This window comes from Lissotriton vulgaris, chromosome 3_1 (assembly GCF_964263255.1).
Source record: "Lissotriton vulgaris chromosome 3_1, aLisVul1.2, whole genome shotgun sequence".
NCBI lineage: Eukaryota > Metazoa > Chordata > Amphibia > Caudata > Salamandridae > Lissotriton > Lissotriton vulgaris.
This window is the reverse complement of record NC_141689.1, coordinates 1,354,766,525-1,354,792,944: the sequence shown is the minus strand read 5'-3', so window position 1 is coordinate 1,354,792,944 and position 26,420 is coordinate 1,354,766,525. Positions and strand designations below refer to the sequence as shown.

Below are 26,420 nucleotides of genomic sequence, written 5' to 3'. Positions count from 1 at the left end.
TGCATTTGAAGCATTAGTGTGTATTTGTGTTGATATCTCGGGTTAGGAGATATACCAATGTGTTAGTGAGTGTTGTGTAATAAATAGAAGTATTTTTATATATACACTGTGTGGTTCTCTTTCATTTACCTTACATCCTGAGGTTAAACTGATATAAATCAAGCTGCTTAACACTACTTCAAGATTAGCCTGAATGCTGCTCTCCACAGCTACCACTTTGAGAGCTTTGTATGGTTATCAAAGACCACTAAAATCATCATATGGGTTTCCTGGATTAGTGCAAGGTGCAACATTTCAAAAGTGTGGACCATATACTAAGCCAGCCTCCTACAACTTCCACCAATGCCACCAGTGTCAACGTCGGCTGATCAAGGATGGATGCCAAAGGTGGAGACCACTAAGGGCTGTGCACTGGCGACAAAACAATATAGGCCAACACCAACCGTCACCAACCCAATAACTCCGACAACCCAACCTACACTGAGGGTGAACCCACTGGTGTGGCTCCTCTCACCTCGGTGGGGCCAGACGGCGCTCCAGAGGAAGGTGGGGGCCCAAAGATAAGATGCAAAGAAGAGTAGTACTCTCTCATTTAGGCAATCAACACCCCATCTTCCGGAAAGATAGGGAGGCGCAGGGCGGTGTCGTGTATGGCCTCCTCAACCGGCAAGCAGAAAAGTCATGAAAGACGGAGTCTCCATGCAATGAAGTCGGGGGTGCCGTGAATTCAAACACCTGCACTTACCTTGGGACGTCGATGGACAGCGACATCCCTGTGAACGGCTCCGACTCTTGGATTGGCCCTGTGAACATCCCTCTGGACTAGAAGAAGGCGACCTAGACCAATGTGAAGTCTTTCCTAGAGTGCCTTTGGCTTTAGCTTCTGGCAGTAGCCACAGTCTTCGTAGTCTTAGTGTTCTAAACACCACAGGCAAACGGAGTGTGGGTCTCTAACCGATATTTTTCAAGTACAAGACCCACAAGGCATAAAGCCTGAAGGCATAAGAAATGTACACAGCTTCCAATCGACAACTGTCGAGGTAGGCACAAAAAACAGCCTGAGGAACCGCTTCTCTGGATCCGCGTTACAGCGTGGAAAAGTAGAAACTTAAGTCCGTGCACCGGAGGGAACTTATCTGACGCCACTAATGTCACAACCGGAGTCAACATCATCATGGAGTCATACAACACCATCCCCTGGTGTGCAGAGGTACTGCTGAAAAGTTTCCAGATACAGTCTAATGCCTGGGGAGAATTCAAAAGTTGAGGATTCTGCAGCTAGATGTCTCTATCAGATGGGAGCAAACTACTGCAAAGATCAGAATGGGGGGGGGGCACCCTGCCTCGCATCCCAGCACAGTTCGCCCCTCAAAGAGAGCAGTACAAGGTCTTTAATGGGATGCCATTTGAGTCCGCCGACCCACTTACATCAGGGGAGCCTGTGTTACCTGTGTTACCTGTGTTAAGCATGTCCACAATGCCTTTAATTTTGCTATAAAAACAATCTGATAGCTGTGAATACAACTTAGGGGGTGCATACAGCAGCTGTTGGAGAGCTTCAGGGTGGGTGAATCTTCTGACATTCTTAAAGTTGTTACTCGATTTGTTGCTAAATTCAGAAAATTGAATGGCTGACGCAAGGGGGATATTCACAAGGTGAGGAATCCACACGGCAGATGTATCTATCAGAAAAAGTCTGCCTGTGCTTTCTCGATCGATTGATGGTAATTATTTAAGGCTTTTTTGCATGGTTTAGCATTTCCAATGCACTACCTATTTCTCAGCCTATACTTTGCTCAATATATCTTCTAGCCCAACCTGCTGACTCATCTCAAACTTCTTTCTACTACTCTTTCCAATGCACTACCCTATCTCTCATCCTATACATCTAACAATATATCCTCGACTTCCACTCTCTCATTTACTCCGAACCCCTTACCACTACTATGATCCCCAAAATAACCCCTTCTAGACTCTCTCCTACTCTACCTCTCCTTGCATCATCTGACACCTCTTTTACTATGCCGAGCCCCTTAAACAAACCTTTCTAAACACTTCCCTCTTTTCTATCCCTCCCCAAACCTTCTCAATCTAAATAACTGACTAAAATATCCACCACTAAAATTACTTTCATGTTTCACCATACTAATTCGACACTAATCCTGAGGGTTCGAAAGTAGTGTGCTACTTGTGCTTCAAAACCCCATCAGGGGTAGCAAGCGCTATATAAAGAAAAATCTCTTTCCCTCTTCTATCCCGCCAACTACCCTTCTCTACCCAAATAACTGAATAATATATCCACTACTTAAATTACTTCATATTTTGCTATACTAATTTTCAACACTAATCCTTTATGGGTTCCGGAGTGGCGTGCTACTCGACAGAAAAGCGCTTCAACACCCATCAGAGGTAACAAGTGCTATATGAATGCAAACCTTTCTTCCCCTTTTATCCCTCCACTATCCTTCTCACTCCAAATAACTGACTAATATCCACTACTGAAATTACTTCATATTTCACCATATTAATTCACCACTCATCGTTTATGGGCTTCCTGAATAACGTGCATCAACACTCCATCAGGGGTAACAAGCGCTATGTAAATACAAACCTTTTTCCTCCTCTATCCTTCTGTTATCACTCCAAATCCAAATAACTGACTAACCTATCCACCAATGTACTTGCATGTTTCACTATACTAATTCAACACTAATCCTCTATGGGTCCCAGAGTAGCGTGCTACTCGCCGAAAAAGCGTTTTGACGCCTCGTCAAAAGTTCCATATCCTGAGGCAGGTAATTGTTTCTCCAGCCTCTTTCCAATTGTTTTCAACACTTATGCAGCTTCTTCAAATCTTCCTTAAACCAAGGGGCAGAATATAGTCAGCTTTCGAAAACAAAACAGCTCTCTCCTTGATAGGGGCAAAAATATTAGCCATCTGCAACAAACAAGCATTTACCGCCAGAGAATCAGACTCAATATCACTGCTCATGGGCGAGACATACTCCTCAAGAGTGGAAGCGAATTCCAAGCTAGAGACTATAGGCCCAATTCCTATAGGGTAGGGGAGGACTAATCCTTCGACCCACCATTCACAATGAATGAAAGCATGATCTGTCTACTTACTGTTTTTGATATCCGATACAACAACCTGGCAATTTGAAAAGATAGGATCGATGACATAGGTGGGCTGGTTGACGAATTGCCTCATATTCCATGATGCCATATTTTCAAGTAATAATAGGTCATGTTGGTCTGAGACCTGACCCAGATGTAGATTTTAGTTCGCTGGGACCCTACAATTTGGATATTTCAACAAGTATTTGGCTAGGCAAACATCCAAAGAAGATATAAACTCTCCTGCATGGCCAGTGGGTCGATATACTAATACCCCAGTCAAGGATTTATTGGCTGATAGTGTTAGGCAAAAAGTGAGTAATTCTGCCACCTGGAGCTCCGTTAGATCAAATGAGACACAGATGCACAAGTTACTTACCTTCGGTAACGATATATCTGAAAGAAACAGAACTTTGTGTTAGATTCCTTACCTTAGAATATCCCCAGGCATCAGACTGAATCCGGAAAGTTTTGCGTTGCAGTGCCCCTGCGCGTCGGCAGGCGTCGTCTGCGGCTCCGCGTCCGTCGTTGGCGCCGGGATGACGTCAGATTACTTAGATGCCGCCCTTGCGCGCTGACGTCAGTTCTTATACATAGCTTTTCCGCGACAGGAACGCAGAGCCATGATAAAAACTAACACTGGTGCCATGAAAACTAGGGCCCTCAAAGGAATATACCTTAACCCTAGATATCGGTTCGGAGAACGGGGAGGATGGGTGGGGTGGTAAGGAATCTAACACTAACTACTGTTTCTTACAGATATATCGTTACCGAAGGTAAGTAGCTTGTGCATCTGAAAGAAACAGGTTAGTGTTAGATTCCTTACCTTAGAATAGATACCCCAGCAATACCAACCCCGTTGGTGGGTCTGCGAACCAAGATCACACTAGAAAGTCCTGGAGAACGGAAAGGCCAAAAAAGCCATCTCTCCGGACTTGGCTGTCCAGGCAGTAGTGTCATGCGAACGTGTGCAGCGAGGCCCACGTACCTGCCTGACAGATGTCCCGCAAGGGGACTCCCTGGCCCAGGGCAGTAGTAGCAGCCGTGGCCCGAGTAGAATGGACTTTCAGCCCAACAGGAGGCTCCTTTTTAGCCAAAGAGTAACAGACCTTGATGCACAACACAACCCACTGAGAGATGGTCTGTTTGTGCACCGCCCGTCCCTTCTTCGCGCCCACGTAACCAACAAAGAGCTGGTCGTCCACCCGGAACTGGTGAGAAGGAGAGCGCACGTTTTGGGTCCAGACGGTGGAGCCTCTCTTCCTCTTTCGAGGGATGTGGAGGCGGAAAGAAGGTGGGCAAGGTGATGGACTGCCCGATGAGAAGGCTGTAACCACCTTGGGCAGGAAAGAAGGGCGAGTCCTCAAGACAACCTTGTCCGGATGGACAGAGAGGAAAGGAGGTTTTGAAGATAAAGCCTGGAGCTCACTCACTCTCCTGGCAGAGGTGATGGCAACCAGGAATTCACTCTTAAGATTTAGAAGACAAAGAGGGCAATTGTGAAGTGGCTCGAAAGGAGCGCACATCAAATAGGTTAAAACAAGGTTCAAGTCCCACTGGGGCATCACGAAAGGAACAGGAGGAAACATGTGAGTGATGCCTTTCAAGAATCTATTTACAAAAGGGGACTTGAAAAGAGAAGGCTGATCAGGAAGCCTTAAAAAGGTGGAAATGGCAGAGAGGTAGCCTTTGATAGTGTCCAGAGCAGAGCCCTGCTGGGCAAGAGAAAGAAGAAAGAGGAGAACCTCTGAAAGGGGGCAGAGAGTGGATCCACAGCCTTTGCTGTGCACCAAGCCACAAATTTGTTCCACCTGCAGGCGTATACCGATTTTGTGGAGGGACGCCTGGCTGCCAGAATCACATAACAGACTTCAGGAGGCTAGTCAAATGGCCTCAACTATCGCCATTCAATCTCCACGCATGTAGGTGGAGACTGGACAGGTTCGGGTGGAGGACCATCCCCTGCTCCTGCGACAGAAGGTCCTCCAGAAGAGGCAGACAAATCCAGGGATCGACTGACATGCAGAGTAGCTCGGGATACCAGTATCTTCGTGCCCAGTCTGGAGCCGCAAGGATGACTTGGGCCCGGTCGCGCCTTATCTTCTTCAGCACTGTGTGCAGAAGTGGTATAGGAGGAAAGGAGTAAGACAGACCGCAGCTCCACTCGCGACAAAAAGCGTCTCCGAGCGAGTGCCGCCTTGGAAATTCCAACGCGCAGAACTGATGACATTGCATGTTCTCTTCGGTGGCAAATAGATCTAACCAAGGCTCTCCCCACTGCTGAAAGAGGCCTTGCGCCACGCTATTCGTGATCCATTATGCACTGAGGCTGAGTTCATCCGCCCTGGCGTTCAGGGAACTTGCCAGCTGTTGAACCACCAGGGTGACGTCCTGGTGTTCCAGCCATTGCCAGAGGCACAGAGCCTCCTGACAAAGGGTCCACGGCCCCACCCGCCCTGATTGTTGCAGTACCATATGGCAGTGGTGTTGTCTGTGAACACCTGCACCACAGTTCCCCGGACAGAGGGAAGGAATGCCTTCAGTTCAAGCTGGATCGCCCGCAGCTCCAGAAGGTTGATATGGACCCGAGACTCCGCCGGAGACCAGAGGCCTCTGAGCTCTGCCTCTCCCATGTGGCCCCCCCCAGCCCAGGAGGGACGCATCTGTCACCACTACGTGCTCCGGTTGGGGTAGGGAGAGGTATCTGCCGCTGACCCAATTGCGGTTCATGAACCACCAATGCCAATGTCTCGCAGTGCCCTCAGAGATCAAGACGTGGTCGGACAGATTGCCCTGATGCTGGGCCCACTGAAACTTCAGGTCCCACTGCAGAGCCCGCATCCGCCACCTTGCGTGATGCACCAGAAGGATGCAGGAGGCCATCTGCCCCAGAAGATGTAGCGTCAACCTGACTGAGACTCGGGATAAAGGCTGAAAGATCGGAATCAGAGCCTGAATATCCCGAACCCGCTGTTCGGGAGGATAAACCCGAAACTGCAACGAGTCCAGAACCGCTCCGATGAAGAGGAGCTTCTGAGAGGGGCACAGGTGTGACTTCGCCACATTGATGGAGAACCCCATCAGGTGCAGGAGGTCGGCCTTAGTCTGGAGGTTGCTGACGACTGTCTGGGGCGAGCCCGCCTTCAACAGCCAGTCGTCGAGATAGGGGAAGACGGAGACCCCTGATCTGCGCAAATGAGCTGCGACCACCGCCATCACTTTCGTGAACACCCAAGGGGCGCTGGTAAGGCCAAAGGGGAGCACTGTATATTGAAAGTGCTTGTGGCCTACCGTGAACCGAAGGGAACGCTGGTGGGCCGACAGGACGGGGATATGAAAATTTGCGTCCTGCAAGTCCAACGCTACCATCCAGTCTCCAGGGCCTAGGACAGCTAGGACCTGAGCTAAAGTCAGCATCTTGAACTTTTCCTTCCGGAGGAAGCCGTTGACGCTCCGGAGGTCAAAGATAGGGCGTAGGCCTCCTATGTCCTTCTTGAGTTCCAGAAAGTAGTGGGAGTGGCAACCATGTCCTACTTCTGGCCCAGGAACGCGCTCGATGGCCCCGTTGGCCAAGAGGACCATAACTTCCTCCCGCAGAAGTTGCAAGTGATCCCCCAACATGCGGTGGTACTGCGGTGGCATGGCTGGGTGGCTCGCCTCGAAGGGGAGGGAGTAGCCCCTTTGGACGATTTGCAGCAGCCACCAGTCCGAAGTGATGGTGCGCCAATGGAGGAGGTGATGGCAAACACTGCCCCCCACTGGTGTCGAGTGGGCCTAAAAGCACGGACTAGGAGGGCTTTGAGGCAGATGCTGCGGGGTGGATGTGGACAGGCCTTGCCGTTGTCCCCTGGCACCGCCACAGCGGTACCCACGTCCGCCACCGCGCTGAGGTTGGTTTTGCGGCCTGTGGCTGGCAGGATGTGTGGATTAAACCCAGATCTGTTGTCGGGGTGTGAGTGTTTGATTGGTTCAGATGCTCCGTTCATCACCACCCCCTTTTGTACCACTTTGTTTGCCATAAGTTAGCAGGGTATGCACAGACGTGAGTCCCTTGCTCACTTTGCCACTGGATTCAAGCAATCCTGGCTGAAGACGGCAGAAATGCCAGAAACCGGTCCTAGGAAGCTTGTTTCCGGTCCAGGGAAGGCATGGCTTGGGAGTTCGGGCTGGACTGTTCCCATGAGGCACAGAGTCAGACTGATTTGCATATGGCCATGTCTGAACATGGTTGGCAGAGTGGGCTAAAGAAGGGTGATGGATTAAACCCAGATCTGTTGACTGGGTGTGAGTGTTTGATTGGTTGAGATGCTCCGTCCATCACCACCCCCTTTTGTACCACTTTGTTTGCCATAAGTTGGCAGGGTATGCTCAGACGCGAGTCCCTTGCTCACTTTGCCACTGGATTTAAGCAAGCCTGGCTGAAGACGGCTGAAATGCCAGAAACCGGTCCTAGGAAGCTTGTTTCCGGTCTAGGGAAGGCATGGCTTGGCAGTTCGGGCTGGACTGTTCCCATGAGGCACAGGGTCGTACTGATTTGCATATGGCCATGTCTGAACTGGGGTGGCAGAGTGGGCTAAAGAACGGTGATGGATTAAACCCAGATCTGTTGACTGGGTGTGAGTGTTTGATTGGTTCAGATGCTCCGTCCATCACCACCCCCTTTTGTACCACTTTGGCAGGACGTGTGGGGGTGCCCCTTCCTTGGCCACGAAAGGGGCGAAAGGCAGAAGATTGCTGGCGTTGGCGCGACAAGCCCAAGGACTTGGCCGTAGCCATGGAGTCCTTGAAGCGCTCAAGCGCACTATCTGCCTGCCTTGTTGCCAAAAAGGCGACGGCCATCAAACGGCATGTTCAAGAGCGTAGCCTGGACATCAGCCGAAAAGTTGGCGGACCTGAGCCAGGCGTGGCGACGAACCGCCACCGTCGTGGAAATCGCTCTACCTAGCGAGTCCGTGGTATCCAGTCCACATCAAATGGAGTAACGCGCTGCATCCCGCCCTTCCGCAAGGGCTTGGGCGAGCTTCACCCTGGCCTCCTCCGGGCACTGCGGCAACCGTATCCCACAGAGAGTGGGTGTAACGGCCCAAAAGGCAAGCAGTGTTGCCAGACCACAGCCCCAAACTAAGTGAGGAGAATTTCTTCTTACCAAACTGGTCATACCTTTTGGATTTCTGATCTGGTGGGGCAGTCGGGAATGCGGTCTGGCAATTAGAGGCCTGGATAACCAGACTCTCAGGGGTGGGTGGACAGAAAGCAAGGGTCGCCCAGAGCCGGGCGGTGGCGTCGGGCCACATTCCGATCTACAGGAAGGCCAGTAGCTGGCGTGGACCAGGTGCCCATCAGAACGTCAGAGAGGGCCTCGTTAAACGGCAGGAGAGGCTCCGTGGAGCTTGCCTGCGGTTTGAGCACTTCAGTGAGGAGGTTAGTCCTCACGGCCGCGACAGGGAGTCAAGAGCCAAGGCCTTGGCCACCCTTGTCAACACCACGCTGTAAGCAGCCCCCTCCTCCGTAGCCACGGTAGGAGGGAAGACAAATCCAGTGTCGGGTGAAGTGTCCAGACCACTGGCCTCCCCTAGCTCAACTGTCCAGTCATGATTCGCCTGGCACTTCTGTGCCAGAGGGTCCTCAGACCCCTCCCAGTCCGCCTCGTCATCCATCTCCTGATAGTCAGGGTAAAATGATGAAGCCGGATCATAGATGAATTGCTCATCTCTCGGCGTCGAAGCCGGCGCCGGGTGGTGCCGGTCCGACGCCGGATTCGGACCGGGGCTAGGACCGGGGACGACGACGTCCGGAGACGGCGTCGTGGGCGACACCCTCGGGGTCGGCACCAGTGGAGAGGCAGTAAGGTCGATTGGCGACGACCCTGATCCAGGCCTGGATCCTGTGGAGTCCTGCGGCTTCGGGACCGGAGTCGTCCACGGCGCCAGGCCCGAAGCACCTGACTACGCTAGAGCCGGAGCCGCCGGCCTGCAAGGACTCCAAGACGGACCCGCGGGGCCCGAAGGCGCCTCGGCAGGGTCCGGCAGGGGGAAGCGACTCCTCATGGCAGCGAGGAAGGCGCTGATCTCCTCCGGCGTCGCGTGCAGCCCAGGGACCGGTAAGTGTGGAGCTGGACGCGGCGCTTGCGGCTTCGGCGGAGCCACCCGAACCCCCGGCCGCGTCGTGCGAGTGTCGGGGGAGTCAGAAGAGCGATGACGCCTCTTCGACTTCTTTTTAGAGTGCCTCCACTTACCTGAGGACTTGGAGCCCGACGAGTGGGGGTGACTCGTCGAGCGGTGACAACTACGGCCCCGCGACTGGTCCCTCGACCTTGGACTGCTCCCGTCTAGCCTTCGAGGTCAAGACACCGCAATCGGGGCACGACTTGTTGTCATGGTCGGCCCGAGGCAATAAAGGCACAGACGGTGGGGGTCGGTGGTAATCGTCACATGACTTGAAACCGGGCATCCCTACCGGCACAGGAGTCAAAGGTCGACTCGAAAAGATCCAAAACAGATCAAAAAAGTTAGTAAAAAATTGACTAGGGGTACTGCTCTTCCCAGACCAGCGCTTGCTGGCGCGGAAAAAAGAAGAACTGACGTCAGCACGCGAGGGAGCGTCTAAGTACTCCGACATCATCCCGGCACCAACGACGCTGACGACGAACGCGGAGCCGCAGACGACGCCTACCGACGCGCACGGGTACTGCTGCACAAAACTTTCCGGATCCAGTCTGACGCCTGGGGATATTCTAAGGTAAGGAATCTAACACTAACCTGTTTCTTTCAGATATAAGATTTTTTTGAACAAGTTCTACATCTCTTTTTCCAAGTCTGTCACAATGTAGCATAGAGTATTCTTCGGGGATTGCTAATACTACGTCAAGGACAAAGTTATTAGACATCCAAGTTTCAGTAATAAAAAGAATATCTAGTTGGTCATCACTGAATAAGGCATGGACGTGCAAGGCATTTTTGTGAAAAAAGTGCACATTTACAGAGCGTCTCAGATCTTAATGAACAGAATTCCGAAGAGGGCTAGACTAAGGTCTGGCCAAGAGCAGTGTGAAATCGGGCTGCATGGTTGGCGCTGATCATTCATGGGCCGAGCGAGGATGGGCACAGACTTAAGCGCATTCGCGCGCTTGCTAAATTTAAATAATGTGGGAAATCTCCTTGCCCCAACGAACTAGACAGCTGACTGGCTTAAAGATGGCGGCAGGAGTGGCAACAGGGAATGTCACAAACCCGCTCCTCTCACCCTCACTAAAACTGCAAGTGCAATACAAACGGCGGGACCCCACAATAAGAGCATAGGTCCCGCCACACACCAAATACAAAATTAAAAACCAACAAACACATTGGGCATAAAAATCAGAAAGAACCTACATATGTGTAGCTCATCTGGGGGAGGTGCAGCACTACTACAGTTAGCTTATAATGTGTTGCTTATTATAGTTCTAATCAGGAACAAGGACCTTCCTTAACAAAACCACTTCCTACCATGGGCAAACAGACACATATATAACAGAGGTTCCATGCGTGAATTCAATGTGCGTGAAGTCAATGTTAAAAAGCAACAAGAACTCTATGAAGCAGGAAATGTTTTGCACTTGCAAAGTTTGTCTGTTTTTTATTTCTCTGATGTATAATTGATGCTAATTAATGGGTGCTTAAATTCATTTCTCTACCTCACGGAACCTCTATTCTATATGTGCTTATTAATAGTTGACATCTAGGCTAGTCCCGTTGTAACATCAGTTGGTGCCATTTTATACATACTGGAGGGTTGATATCAAGAGCAAAACTTGGGGATAATACAACAGGGGGAATTTCTCAGACACATGCCTAAAATATCTGCTGGTCAGGCTGGTTGTCTCACACTTTGGAAACATCTTCCATTTATTTAAACACTTGACCCTGATTATGCAATTTTTAAGTATCTCTCTAGCATTTTTGTCAGTTGGTGTACTCCATTCCGTTGTTTTCCGACTTTTTAAACATTTTTCTGATGACCTAAAGTCAATCTCCCTCTCTAACACATCAACATTGTCTTCCTCTCTATTGCTTACATATTCTTATTCTCACTCTTTCTCTCGTCAACCCTCTCTCACTTTCTTTTATTTCCAATTCAACTATTTCACTCTCACATATTGCAACAATATATCTTACCTCGGGAAGATAGTGTGGATTTGGTAATTTTGTTGTCATGTAGAACTTAAAGTTTTTATCATAATCAATGTCAGAGTCTCCAAGACGAATGAGCATCCTTCCTCCAGTTACAAATGTCTGTTTTAATAGAACAGGCTCTAAAGAAGGGTCCAATGTTTCTTTGAGCTTTGGAAAAAAGAGAAAATGTAAATGGCATTTAAGGTGGTGCTAGACAGAACAACAATACAGAAATGGTCAATGGATTGTTGGATTTCAATATCTAGATTTAAAGCTCGGCTAGCTATAACTTCCCATATCCCTTAGAAGTCAAGAGCCCCAGAATTGAACTAACTGTGTTACATTCAATGAAGTTCACCACACAGCTAACTTAAGACTTTGTTAAAAACTTGCTAAAAGGTATAGAACCTCCATTTATGTTAATATAAAGATATTGAATAGAAAAACTAGGAGATACATAGAATAGAGTAAAGTGGTGTTGGGAAGGCGAAGAAAAAAAAAAAAAAAAAAAGAAGAGAAAAGAGAGAGAAAAAAAAAAGAGGTGGAATGCCTTCACACCGGTTAGCACATTCCTGATAAACCTGGTGACAGGATTTACATTCACTTAAGGCTCTTACTGTAGGGCTTAATCTCACTTAATCTCACTTAGTTTTCTTTCTTTCTTTTCCCCCAAATTTGGCTGTTGGTTGGTAGTGGCAGGTGTCCATAGCGGTGTGCTATCTTTCTGGGAGTCCAGATAGATAGAGTGGGGGTTTCCCGTGGGTGGGGGGTTTGGAGTGGGAGGGGGGTTGGGGGGAAGTAAAAATTGTCCTCTTAAACGTCCTTTAAAACACTTTCTAGAGGGGAAAGACAGGAGTCAGCTAATACATAGCTCATCTACCAGAGTATGGCAGAATTGGTCTTCGGTTCTTGTAATTTTTTTCCAGTATAATGCATAATCTTCGCATTTTGTCCTGGAACACTAATGGTCTTCGGACTTGTCCAAGAAGAAATAATATTATGCAATATCTACGAGATTCTGCTGCGCAAATATTAGTGCTCCAGGAGACACATTTAGCAGAAACCGAAATGCTAAACTTGTTGGGTAAGAATAGATGGATAGATTTCGGGGTTGTCACATCACAAACTTCACATATTAGGGGGGTGGCCATCCTTTTTAAAAAATCTATTAGGGCAAGGCTTGTCACTAAACAGGTAGACCCTTATGGCCGATGGGCAATAGCTTCAGTTATTATTTTGGGTTCACCACTTACGATAGTAGGATACTATGGCCCAAACCAGGACGATCCATCAGTCTTGGCCACACTTTTTTCACAACTATATCTATTCCCAGAGCCGGTTATTTTGGCAGGCGATTACAACATAGTCTTGGATCCAATATTGGATAAGTCACCTTCCAATAGGGCTATAACTCTATCTAAGACTTGGATGTTTCTGTTAAACAACATGAAAGCATTAAATTATAATGATATCTGGAGGACACTTCATGGGTCTCAAAGGGGGGTCACATTTAAGAACTATAAATTTCACCACCAGTCTCGGATTGAATTCATTTTGATTAGCCACATTTTGGTTAAACAGGTTAAATCAGTCTCTCATTTACCTTTTCATCTTTCTGACCATACAGCTATCCTTCTTGAGCTTGAGGTTGTATCAAGGCCCTCTCTAAGAAACTGGTCTTTTGACAGATCAATACTCGCTCTTCCGATATCATAGAGGCATTAAATCATGAAGTTAAGTCTTTCTGGGAGATTAATCAGGGGACTGCCCCACCTGGGATTACCTGGGATGCATTCAAAGCTACATTAAGGGGTTATCTAACCAATATATCTGCATATAAAAACAAGACCTACAGGGATGCAGTAGCCTCTCTTGAATTGGAGATAGCAGGAGTTCAAGAAGAGATTGACAGGAACCCAGCATCATCAGGGTCCCCATTAGAGGAGTTGCAGGACAGACTAACAGTGTTAAAAGGAGATCTTTCCTCTGTTTTGAGCGCACGGGTTTTAGAGAGATGGGAGGCTAGTAAACTGGCCCATTTTGAATATGGGGAAGGTGCCGGCAAGCTCCTGGCCTGGAAGTCGAAGACAGATAGGGTCCGAAACAATATTAGTTCTATTAACAAGGATGGAGTAATACACTCTACAGATGAGGGAATTAGTGGAGCTTTTAGAAGCTTCTTCAGCGAAATATATCACGAGGACAAGAATATACAACCCAACCAAGCAAGGGACTGGTTATCTGGGATTTCTCTTCCTGCCCTAAATTTAGAACAAAGGAAAGCCTTGGACGGCCCTATTACTCTGGAGGAAGTACGTTCTGCTATCTTTAAAAGCAAAAAGGGCAAGGCTGCAGGACCCGATGGGTTACCTTCCGAAATATATAAAGTAATTTGTCCAACAACTCTTCCTCACTTAACAGACTTGTTTAATAGTATCCTACTGGATGGTGTCTTACCTCCCGCCTTTTGGGACAGGGCCTCTATACCTTTGATTTTAAAACCGGGCAAACCAGCAACTAACTGTGGGTCATATAGACCAATTTCAATTCTTAGCACAGACTATAAAATCTTTGCGTCGGTGCTTGCAAATAGATTGGGAGGGGTAGCAAACAACATCCTGCATTTGGACCAGAAGGGATTGGTAAAAGAAAGGCAACTTTATGAACTAACTTACGACCTCATTGGCGCAATAGATATGGCCACATTAGCATCGCTTCCCTTAGCAGTTTTCACTCTTGATGCTACAATAGGATAGGGTAAATTGGATGTATTTTGGATGTATTGGATGTATTTAGCGGAAGTGTTGAAAAAGATTAATCTAGGTGATAATTTTAGGCGAGCTGTAAAACTACTATACAAAAACCCTTCTGCTTCATTATTGGTCAACCGGGAACTCACTGAGCCATTTAGCATTACGCGAGGAACCCGTCAAGGGTGTCCCCTCTCCCCACTTTTGTTTGATTTATATATAGAACCTTTTGCCCAACTCATCCGTGACAACATTAATATAAAACCTTTTATTTTTGAAGGCTGGGAGCAGAAAGTCGCACTATATGCGGATGACGTTCTTATCTTTTCATCCGAGTTGAGCTCGGCGTTTCCTTCTGTAATATCCATTGCAGAAGAGTTTGCTGCAATATCCAGCTACAAAGTTAATGCAGCTAAGACCGATATTATGGTCTGGAATCATCCTGCACCGGTCGTGGGGGTACAGCCTAGTTCTACTCTCAGGTATCTCGGTTTAAATATCTATACGGATAGTAATAAGATCGTCCCTTTAAATTTTGCTCTTGTGGCTAAGGAGGCTCACAGATTGATGAGAACATGGTCTGCTCTTCCTATTTCCCTGATAGGCAGGTCTAACCTGGTTAAAATGACTATTCTACGTAAGATTATGTTTTTGTTTAATACTATCCCTCTCTTTTTTGATCCATCTTTAACTGCCAAACTTCAAACCGAAATAAATAGATTTATATGGAATAGTCATACGCCCAGATTATCTTGGAAGAAGATAAGACGTCGTCGAGAAAAAGGGGGCCTTGCAGCACCTTTCAACTTTCTCACATCAGGATGCTTTTAAAGACCCCTAATAACGCCGGGTGTGGGAAACTATTTTCAGCACTTCTTAAGGGGGGAAAAATCAGGCCGACGAACTTTTTGTTAAAATTTGGTGCCCTAAGTACTTTAAGAAGGTTAAGCTAAAGGTTTTGAGGGATCTTGCTAGAACATGGGGTAATTTTAGACGTACACTCAAACTGGACTACTATCATAGTAGGGCCCAATTGTGGGACTCTCCGGGCGCGCCGTCTTGGCTTTTGGATAGTCTAGCTCTCTCAGTCAGAGAGGCCGGACTTACATCATGGGGGGACCTGTTTGTTGAAGGAGTTCTACTTTCATGGGAGACTCTGAGTTCAATAATAGGAATTCGTTATAGTCAAGGTAGGGGTAGGTATAAAAAAGGCGCTGAGAGTAATCTAGTAACCCATCTGACTGACAAACCACCTTTCAAAAAAGAGATTACATTTTGGTACAACCTCATGTTAGACGAGACTGATGGCGAATTCTTGCTCCCCCACTCGCTCTGGGAAACATATATCACCAACACTGATGTGGAGGGTTTGGGGCTAAAATCATTTAAGATTCTGGGGGAGACGGTGAAACCTTCCTGGCTTCGTCGTAACCACTTGTTTACATTGCACAGGGTGTACTATTCTCCACTACGTTTATCAAAGTTCCCCAATAATGCTCTGGTGGCCTGCCCTAGATGCGGTCTGGTAGCCGCATCAGATGTTCATATGTTTTTTTGAGTGTTCATTCTTAACACTATTTTGGAATGAAATCTGCGCTTCCCTCTCGTTAGCGATAGGTTCGCAAGTCAGTCCTTGCCCTATGTTAGTCTTTTTTGGTATCATACCAGAGCTTGATGGCATAAGTAAAAAACTGGTCTTCTATGGCTGTTTGTTGGCTAGAAGAGAAATATGTAGATGTTAGAAAGATAAGGCACCTCCTCTCTTTACCGATTGGCGTGCATCTATGTTACAGATGTCTAAATTGGACATGGTTAGAGCAGGTAACCAACATAAGAGGAGACTTTGGCTACTTTTGAACTGGTAATCATGGATCAGAACATCACGGGTTTTTTCTTTTTTCTTTTTTTTTTCCCCCCATGTCCTATGATTTTGCTGCTTGGAAGGGTCGTGTTATTTGATCCCCTTTTGCTATATACACCCTACATGGGCGACTTCGGTTACGTAATGGGTTGTATACAGCAGTATGCTAGCCCTGTTGGTACCATGTGATGATGATTAAGTAGCAGATGCTTTGCACTGCGGGATACCCCGGTAGGAATCATTAAAATCCCCCCCAGTAAATCCGGGTCAGTGTTCCTGTCATCTTCTCTAATTGTTCGTTACTATATGGTCACCAAGGGCGAATATGAGGACACAAAAAAAAAAAAAAGAAGTTCACCACACAGCTTCTAAACAATTGTTACAACTCGGAAGCAAGGTGATGGAATTGTCAAACCTAATTGGATGCCTCTCCATTCATAGCAGCTACTGTATGGGCAAAATTGAATTTACCTGGTGTTGGGGGGAGGGGGGATTTTAACCTGCTAGATCCTGGTGTCTTGAAATTTGTAATGGAATGTTATGAGCGTACATTAAAACATACTCTACAGGCCACTGTTCTCTAGCATGAAATGATGCTGAAAGTTAAATAGCCTGACCTTAGTTGAAATAAGTGTTCTCCTAAATTTATATCAATACCAACATACAAATGATAACATTAGTCTCTAATATTGAGTCATCAATTATCAGTAGTTTTTACAAAAGTAAAAGTGAAATGAATAATTATTTATAATTAGTTATGTGGGAAACTACTGCATACCCATTTTAGTGTTCACAAAAGTTAAAGAGAAATGATTTATTAATTATAATTAGTTAGGAAATTACTGCATACCCATTTGCACCTTAATCTTTTCCAGATCTCCAATAATCCCCGAAACATAATCAGTGTTCCTGCTCCTCACTTCTGTTTCTCTGGGACCATTCCTTCTTTCAAGCCAGATCACTTTATGTTGTCCTGTGTACCTGGCGGAAGAGTTACTTACCTTCGGTAACGATATATCTGGTAGAGACACAGTCTAGACGCAGATTCCTTAACTTAGAATATCTCCCCAGGCGTCAGACTGGATACGGAAAATCTTTTTTCCCCAGCAATACCTCTGCACGCCAGGAGTCGGCATCGCCCGGCTCCGTCCTGACGCTTTCCACGGAAGTGAAGACAATGTTGGCATATATGCCTCTCCCGGCGTGCTGATGTCAGTGTTCTAAAGGAAACTTTTCCGCGCCACAACGAGGAGCCATGCAAAAACTGAGAAGCATAGGAACAGTGTGTGTTAAAAAAAAGAGCAAAATCGTTGAAACAACAACGAGTAACATAAAAAAGAGAAACAATAAGGAAGTTGAAAAAGCACCCAGTACCAGGAGGCACTAAGGGAGTACCCATTACCCGGAGGGACTAAGGGAGCACACAGAGCACTTGCTGCAAGCAAGGGCCCAACAAATTGTCAAGCCGTGCCCCACCTCGAGGGGGTAACGGCCACGGCATAAAAGATATGACAAGCCAGGCACAGCTTGTCACAACAGGAGGGAAATTAAAAGAACCACCATATTGAAGAAACATGTTGCAAGACAAGTGACTAGAAGTGCACGACCACCAGAAAGTTCACTACACACACCCTCCATAGATTGAAGGACTGTAGCACCAAAGAGAACCCAACCCAACCGACTGCCGTAGAAAGAAGAAGGCACAGGCGTGGGTGGTGGGTGGGAATTAAAAACAGAACAACTCCACGCAGGAGGAACACAGGTGGAGCAACATGAGAAGGCATCGAAAAGTATAGACCTCAACCACCCACAAAAGTGGACCTCAACCACCTAAAAGCACCTAAAAAAACGTGAACGGAGTGGAGAGCCAAAGGGGTCGAAACCAACCAAGCACTAGGATGGCGAGGAGGCCTACCCCAGTGTAAGGTGCAAGAGCACACCTCTGGAAGACCAAGGCCACCAGGAACGGTGGAGCTAGGTGGAAAAACACCATATAAAAAGGCCTTTGTAGAGCGGGAAAGATTGGGGGCGTTAAGGAATCTGCAGCTAGACTGTGTCTCTACCAGATATATCTTTACCGAAAGTAAGTAACTCTTCCATCTGATAGAGACATCTAGTCACAGATTCCTTAACTTAGAATAGATACCAAAGCCATACCCCATAGGAGGAGGGTCTGCAAAACAACCACAAAATCCAGGAGAACATATTTGTCAAACGGTGGATGAAACATGGTAGGAACCGCAATGACAGGGCAACTGAGATTAGACCCAGAAACCTCCGTAAGGAACATAACAACGGTAGACAATACGGCCTGAACATACTCCACAGCAATTGCCAAAATGATACAGGGGACAGTCTAAAGACTGTTCGGCCAAGACCTGAAGCCGCAACAGGAGGCCCTTGCATGGAAGAAAAAACACACATCAAATGTGTACCCCCTAGGACATGCAACAACAGTGTCAGGGTCGAAACCAGAGTCTTGTGCCATCAGAGACAAAAGAGTCACCCTCGAGCAAAAGCTCAGTAGGTAGGCATGCAGCCAAACGTACCAAAAGGTACCACTGTGAGGGGACAACCTGCAAAGCCAGTAACACATAAGGGACTCTATATTGAAGGAGAGAGTGAGCAAGAAGGCCTGAGACTAGGGCAAAAAGAACTTAGTATGCGAGCACCCCCATGGTGTGTAGGACTTACGACATATACACAAAGAGACAGGAATGTTGCCACACATACGTGAATCAACAAAACCCTCAACAGAGGAGTCTCTCAATTGGTGCCACTGTACCGGTGTGCAGCATAACAGTCACAGAACGCAGAAAAAAACAACAGTACCCGGAGGGGGAAGAAACATGGTCTCTGGTGAGGCAGGCGGGAACATAGACCACAATACTGCCATTAAAAAATTAAGAAAAGGCACAGGCAGAAGCCTGTCACCAAAAAGCATACACCGCCATTGACCGACACAGTCTACCAACTAGGAGAATGTCAAGAAGACATGCACAGTAATGCCACCTAAAGTATCAATTGTGCCAGAAATGAGCGTAAGAACTCGCCCCCAGAAAAATAGCTGGTGGGGAGTTTAACACCAGTGCTACAAATGTGAGTAAGAACCGACACCCTGAGAAAGAGCTGGGGTGGAGCACAGATCCGGTGGCAGAAAGTCATTGACAAGAGCCACACCTTGAAGAACTAAGAAATATGCACAGGGAAGGAGTGGAAAAACCGAACCCCCTGCCCTGCAAGAAGCAAGGGACCGGAGACTCCGCTAGGGAAGTGGAGTAGGGGGCAACCCACAGCCGAGACAGAGCCGGCGGGAACACCCCTTGCTATAGGCAAGAACCCCGACAGAGCTTGAGACACAAGAAAAGACATAGAGCACAACCTGTGTGCACCAATACAGCGAGTGTTCACCGAATACAGAAGAGACTGTTCCGGAACGGAACAGAGGGACCCGCCTTTCAGGGGCGCAAGTCAACAGGCAAGACAGAAACAGTGAGGCTGCAAGAACACGCCAGGAAAAAACTGGCGTGACAAAAACCCAAAGGAAACAGCAGGGAAGGATGCCCCTAATGAGGCGGGGATGTACTACGGACCAACCGTAGACGATCCATTATAACACCTGGAGGGAAACCAACCCTCTGGATATCACCAGAGGAGACATCCTACAATAGTTGGAAGAGTCAACTTGTGGCAAAACTTCCCAGGTAAGGAAGAGTATTAATAAATATCACTTCCAACAACTACCCCATATAGGGTAAGGCACAAACCTACAAAAGAAGGGTTCCTCTTGAGACAAGCTTGTGGACAGAGGCTCAGAAGAAAGGTCAACACAGCTATACCAGCTGTACCAGAATAAGTAAATGACATGGCTGACAAGCCACACAGCTCAGAACAGCTGTAACCGACAACAGGTAACAGAGAAGAAAGTGACGGCACAGTCACGAAACGAAAAAACCTTCATGAGGATTAAAACCTTGGAAGACAACCAAACATAGACAGGAGGCGCCTGACCGCCAAATCAGCATGGGCATCAAAAAGAGTGACTGAATCAAATGGTAGATTTCGAAGCCGCTCTTGAACATGCTCTGGGAAAATGTCATTTTGCAACCACGCATGGCGTCACATGACAACTGACCTGGCCATAGCCCGACCCACGGAGTCAGTGGTGGTCATGGCAGACCGAATCGAAAAGTGAGCTATATCATGACCATCACAGATTATGCGGGCTAGATCGGCACAAGAGCTCTCCGGCAAGGAGGGGAGGAGCTGCTCAACAGAGTCCCAAAGGGCATTTGTAGCACGAGCAAACACACACGTGTTTAGGGACCGGAGACCCGCGCTGGCGGATGCAAACACATTGCGGCCACATGACTCCAACCACCCAAACTCCAGAGTGGGAGGATGCAACGGAACAGGAGTAGTAGAGAGAGCTGCCTGAATCACAAATCTTCTAGCCACAGGATGGAGGGTCAAACAGGCAGGGTCATCGGGAGCCGGGCAATGGCGATGTGCCACAGCACGGTCCACAGGGTCCCCCGAAGAGGGCCCCGCCCACGCCCCGAGAAGAAAGTCAAATAATGACTCCTCAAATGGTAACAAAGGCTCCATGTCCCCAGCACCCTGGTGTAGAAGATCCAGCAAGGACACCGAAGGCCTAGAGACTGAGGGTGGCTGCATCTTCAAAATGGCTGCAGCCCAGCAAACAGCCCTGATAAACGTCCCACTAGCCTCCGTGGCCCCACGAGGCGGTGACTGCAAGTCTTTAGTAAGTGACAGACGCAAGCTAATTCGGTCACATAACAGAGGCTCAGCAGAAGGATGAGTAGGCCAATGCCCACTGGTGCCTGCTCCGGAGAGAGTTGAAAAGACTCAGGGGGTGGGGAATCCACTGGGACCACATCCTCCACCAATAAAGCTGGAGATGGTACCGGCTTCGAACGGCGTCAAGGCGACGTCAACTTGGAGCCGGCTACCTCCAAAAAGGCCTCGACCAGCCGAGTCGAGCCGGCATCGGCGACCTCTGAAATGGCCTCGACTGTCCGGGCCGGTGTCGATGACCTCCGAACAGGCCTCGCCCGGCCAGAGTCGGGCCGGCGATGACTCAACATCTCCCGAAGCGGAAACTTGCGGGGAGAGAGTGTGCCGAAGCAATGCTGTGCACCGCACCGCAGTCATCTCCAGCCTTGCAGCAGGGAACCTCGGAAGGCTGTGTGACGGCACTGTGGAAAGGCTAGATATCGTGGGATGCCCCTCCGGGCAGTGTCCTGACGTTGAGGCGACTCTGGAGTCGGAGTAAGGGCACTCGGTCGGTGCCGAGGGTTATCCTGCCGGCAGAGTCCCGACCTGAGTCCTTACCCCCACTGTGGGGCCTGAAGGTGCACCAGGGAGGGGGCAAATCAAGAAAGGACTGCAGGGCCCTGCAGTGGTCCTCCATCTGAGGTCGAGTCACTCCAGCACCCGTACACGGGGGATATGTGGGGCCCGACTCCTGGGGGCCCGAGTCTGGCAAAGACCAGGAGGTGCGGGCCCGTCATGATGTCGACGCGAAGCCAACACCTTCTGCGACTTCCGTTTGTGCTTACCTGAAGCAGGCAAATAACAGCAACGTTCCTGGGACCTGTCCCAAACCGGAACATCCTCCTGTGAGGACCGGTGCCGTATGGACGTCTCCGCTGGAAAATGAGACCGGTGTCGCAAGGTGTCCGTTCGGGAAATCCGGGCAGACAGCAGCGTCATGCGGCGCTCGCACAGGGATTTTAGCCGCAGCTAGCGGCAGGCGTCATACTCCACGAAGTCTTGGTGCTTTTCCAAGCACCACATACAGATTGCATTAGGGTCCATCGCTGACATCTGTCGCAAGCAGGACCGGCATGGCTTAAAGCCCACAGGCATCGAACACACTGTTCCTTGAGGCAAAAAGGGCTTCGAGAAGGACTGAAGATGAGAAAAACAGGCCAGAGGTATCACTTTCCCGGATCCGCGTTAGGATGTGGAAAAGAAGAAAAATTATGTCAGCACGCCGGGTGGGGCATATATGGCTCCATTGACATCACTTCCATGGACGACGTCAGGACGGAACCGGGCGACGCCCCCTCCCGACGTGCAGAGGTATTACTGGGGAAATAAAGATTTTCCGGATCCAGTCTGACGCCTGGGGAAATATTCTAAGTTAAGGAATCTGTGGCTGGATGTAGTTATCAGCTACAAATGTTTTCCCTCCTCCCTTCCTTGACTAGAGCCATTCCCATTCTCACTCTATGATCTCCTCTGGCACCGATGCCTCACACTTTCCCATTAGTTTTCGCATATTCTAGCAGCTGGCCAAATCTCAGGACCTGACTCACAAAGGGCATCTTCACTTGTGACAGAAGCCCCGCAGGCATGGGGAAGCCCCCACATTCAGGGCAGAATCTCCGCAGTGAGAATTCTCATTACGGAGATTCCGCCCCAAGTGTGGGAACTCCCCCATGACTGCGGGGCCTCGCCACGAGTGTAGAGGCCCTTTGTGAATCAGGCCCTCTATTTACTACCTCTTAGGTGAATATGCCAAATGAGTGCTTTAAACATTTTTTTTTTGTAGAATGCCTTTAAAAAAGTGGCTATTTAATTTGCCCGCACTTTGTGTTCCCAGTTAGATAGTGATTTATTTCGGGTGTCATTTTTAAAGTTGTTTTTATAAAATGATTAAGTGACACTGTACGTAGTAGGAGCGTGCAATTTTAGTGTTTGGTTGGATGATTTTTTCTAGCTGCCTTCACAAAACAACAATAGTAATATACATGGCATATGTTTGTTGTTGGAAAAAACAACTTTGGTAGCAAAGAACAAGTTACTCACCATCAGTAACACTTTTTCTGGTGGATACAGTATCCGCCTGTGGATTCTCACCTTTTGAAATACCCCATGCACAGCATTCCACAGAAACTTTTTTCATAGCTCTCCCACATCAAAGAGGACATCACAATGGCATGGGTCCGCTCGTGACTCTGTGTGATGTCATCAGAGCCATAAGACCTAATCGGCGTGCTGACATCAGTTCCACCCATTGTGTCCGCGCCTTTGAGGCAAACGGGTGAACCAACAACATACACAGTATACAAAATATCTACATACCCTTCCAGAAGGAAGGAAATAGGAAATTCTAAAACAAAGACATTTCCTAGTGACAAGCATCAACGACAATAAATACAAGACTGTCAAACCCAAAATTATTTTCGGTATAAGTGGGTAGAAGACGGGGAGGCGGGTGGGTCAGTGAGGAATCCACAGGCAGATAACATATCAACCAGAAAAAGCATTACCGAAGGTAAGTAACTTGTTCTTCTGATGGATACACCGGATACACCTTAGGCAGGAAAGCAGCTCTGGTCCTGAGAACCATCTTATCTGCATGGATAGTGGTGAAAGGAGGTTTAGAACTTAGAGCATGTAGCTCACTAACCCTCCTGGAAGAGGTAATCGCAATCATAAAAATTGTTTTGAATGATAGAAGCCTCAAAGAACAACTATGAAGAGGCTCGAAAGGAGACCCCATTAGGAAAGTAAGAATTTAATTTAAATCCCACTGAGGCATAATAAAAGGAGTGGAAGGAAATCTTATAGCGAGACACATACTGAATCTCATGACTATGGGAGACTTAAACAATGATGGTTGGTCTGGCAAACAAAGAAAGGCTGACAAGGCCGATGACTAGCCCTCAACAGTTGCTACAGCACAACCCTGCTGAGCCAAAGAAAGAGAAAAACTAAGAACATTAGGCAAGTGGGCCTTCAAATGATCAATTGAACTCTCCGCACCATTTAACAAATCTGGCCCACCCTACTGGAATAGACAGATTTGGTGGAGTGTCTTCTGACCGATAATATAACATCCACCACATCCGGTAGGAGAGAGAAAGAATTAGGTTGCCCCGTTCGATCTCCAGGCATGAAGGTGCACGCTCTGGAGGTGAGGTGGGGTGGGGGGGGTGTAGAGCCTGCCCCTGCGATTGCAAGAGGAGGTCTCCCCTGAGAGGGAGACGGAGCGGAGGTTGCAATGACAGGTGAAGAAGGTCTGTGTGCCACACCCTTCTTGGCCAATCCGGGGCAATCAAAGTGACTTGGGCGTGGTCTTGGCAAATCTTCCTTAGAACCCAAGTACATCTGTAAGTCTACTGCCTTCACATGTTATGCCTTTTAATTGCAGAATGCTTATTCCCTGTTTTTAAGTGGTTTTATATACGCTGTCACTTGCTTTATAGTAAAGTAGTTTTTAGCTGAAGGGGGGCTCTTTGAAAGCTGATTTAGTCATTTTTAATCTCGTATTTTTATGTCTTTATGTGGGTTTCCCTTACTTTATATCTGTGAGGCACTGTACTTTCTCAGTGGTTCTCCAATCAGCCGAAGGTGCTTCCGCTCTGTTCCACTGCTCTTGGGCCGTTTGAGCGGAGGGTGTGTAGCAACATCTTCTCAGGCCCTTTTTCACTCCCGGTTGGAGTGCGTACAGTGCTGATGGGGGCGGTCTAGTTCTCCCAGTCTACATACTACTTAAAGACATGCAAAAGCAGGTGCGCAGTGGACGCATGCAGCGGGCATGCTGCTGGTGTGCCAAAGGCGCACCAAAGGCAAGCTCATCTGTGCCCTTCGCGCCCGGACGGTGCCAGGGGCCAGGACCCCTGGGTGTTCCTCAGAAGAGATTGTGGCTCTGAGCGAAACAGACGACAACGACTGCCTCTACTCCATCCTAGTAGGTACAGGAATGAATGGAAGTGGGAAATGCAATTTTTTGTTTAAGCCAGCTACAGAGGGAAGGCAGAGGGAGGGGGTCTTGGAGCCCACCAACAACTCCCTACTTTGCCTGTCATTGAATTGCAGTTCACTATGTAAACACAGCCATAACATTTGTGATTTATTAATGCATCAAAAGCCAGTAGGGATGTTTTTAGTTGAAACCTGCCTCCATGAACAATCAGCATCGGACATTTTGGAAGCACTGACAGAAGGATACACTATTTTAAGAGTAGATAGACCCAAGTAGAAAGGTGGGGGCTTGGGGTCATTTTTAAAAAAAGAATACCAGGTAAAAATGACCAAACTGCCAATGTCAGGGTGCAAAGTTGTGCTCTTTACCATGTCTCCCAGCAAGGATTGGGAAGTTGAGGGTCTCCTTATTTATAGACCCCTGGGCCCAGCTAGATCATTTATAATGAGTTAGCTGAAACAGTGCCTCCTTAGCTATCTGAGCCCCAAATGTTGTAATCCTGGAGGACCTGAATTTATATTTGGATAACAAAGAAAATCAAGAAATGTGTGAGCTGACAATAGGACTACAGGCATTGGGACTAGAACAGTTAGACCGCACTTCTACGCATATCAGGGGCCATATATTAGATAATATATTTTCTAATAGTATTCTGGTGGAAGCTTTGCCACCTGTGCTTATAGTATGGTCTAATCATTCGACCCTCCCTTTCAAGATTAAAAATCCTAGGAGCCTTTAGCAAACTGAGACAGCGGTCGGAGACTATATTTACTCAGAATTGGTCTTTACTTAACCCTGACTCTTTTAACCCCTTCACTGCGGGGATAATTCCCCCGCGGTGCGGGGGGTGGAGGGGACACGAGCTGCGCCGCAGTGCTTGTGATGAGCCCAGCTCGTCATGAGGCAGAGTGGAGCTGTGCTCATGACGAGTCCGCCCACTCAATGATCCTCCCGCACAGACGGGGAATCGATTTTGCAAGGGTGGGCCGCGGCCGTTATGACGAGCCCAGCTCGTCATGAGCACAGCTCCACTCTGCCTCATAACGAGCTGGGCACGTCATAAGCACGCAAAGGGGTTAAGGACAAACTGGCTTTGAGCGCACCGGAATTAACGGCCGCCACACAGATAGCAGACAAACAAGTCTCTGCTTGGATTAAGGAGGCAGTGGACTCTTTTACACCTCTGAAACACTGCCAGATTGCCCACTTAAACTCTTCAGTGGGATATTGGTATTAGAGGAATTAGCATTGCTTAAAAAAGAGTGTAAACATCTTGAACATTGTTGGAAGGCGAACTATCCGACTGGGGACAAGATGAAATATCTAGAAGCGCTTACATTTTATCACAAACAAATTAGGAGAAAGTGCAGGGACTTTTATACCTATAAAATTGAATCTGCAAAAAACACCCCCAAAAATATTTTCAGTATTGTGAAACAACTCACTTCCTTGGAGCGCGTTACAACAGTACTGCCAGCATCGGCAGACTACTCTGACAAAGTAGGAAGTTTCTTCCTGGAAAAAATAGAGAAGATTTATGCTACCTTCCCTGAAACCAGTAGGAATTATATTTGGGCTCCACCTAAGAGTGAAACACTATGGGGTCTATTATAATGGCGTGCAAATCTCCACCGCCCGTACGGTGGTGGCGATGCGCCCGCCGATATCCACCGACTGCATGCAATTTACCCCACGCCTGATTATGTTGGCGGGGGTACCACAGCAGACGGGAAGACCGTCCGCCGCTTTTCTGCCCAGTCGATGAGTCAACTTGCCGAAAAGGTCTGAATATGGTGGCGGTG

The 26,420-nt window shown here is 48.0% G+C and overlaps 1 protein-coding gene across 1 annotated transcript in view; it reads right to left on the bottom strand.

The window, feature by feature from the left end:
• Nucleotides 1–26,420, bottom strand: part of DNAH6 (dynein axonemal heavy chain 6) — a 2,460,712-nt gene that overhangs the window by 594,291 nt on the left and 1,840,001 nt on the right. Inside the window, exon 57 of the mRNA XM_086961829.1 lies at nt 11,271–11,435. Within this exon, the coding sequence (XP_086817955.1) occupies nt 11,271–11,435 (165 nt within the window). The remainder of the gene's footprint in view (nt 1–11,270; nt 11,436–26,420) is intronic.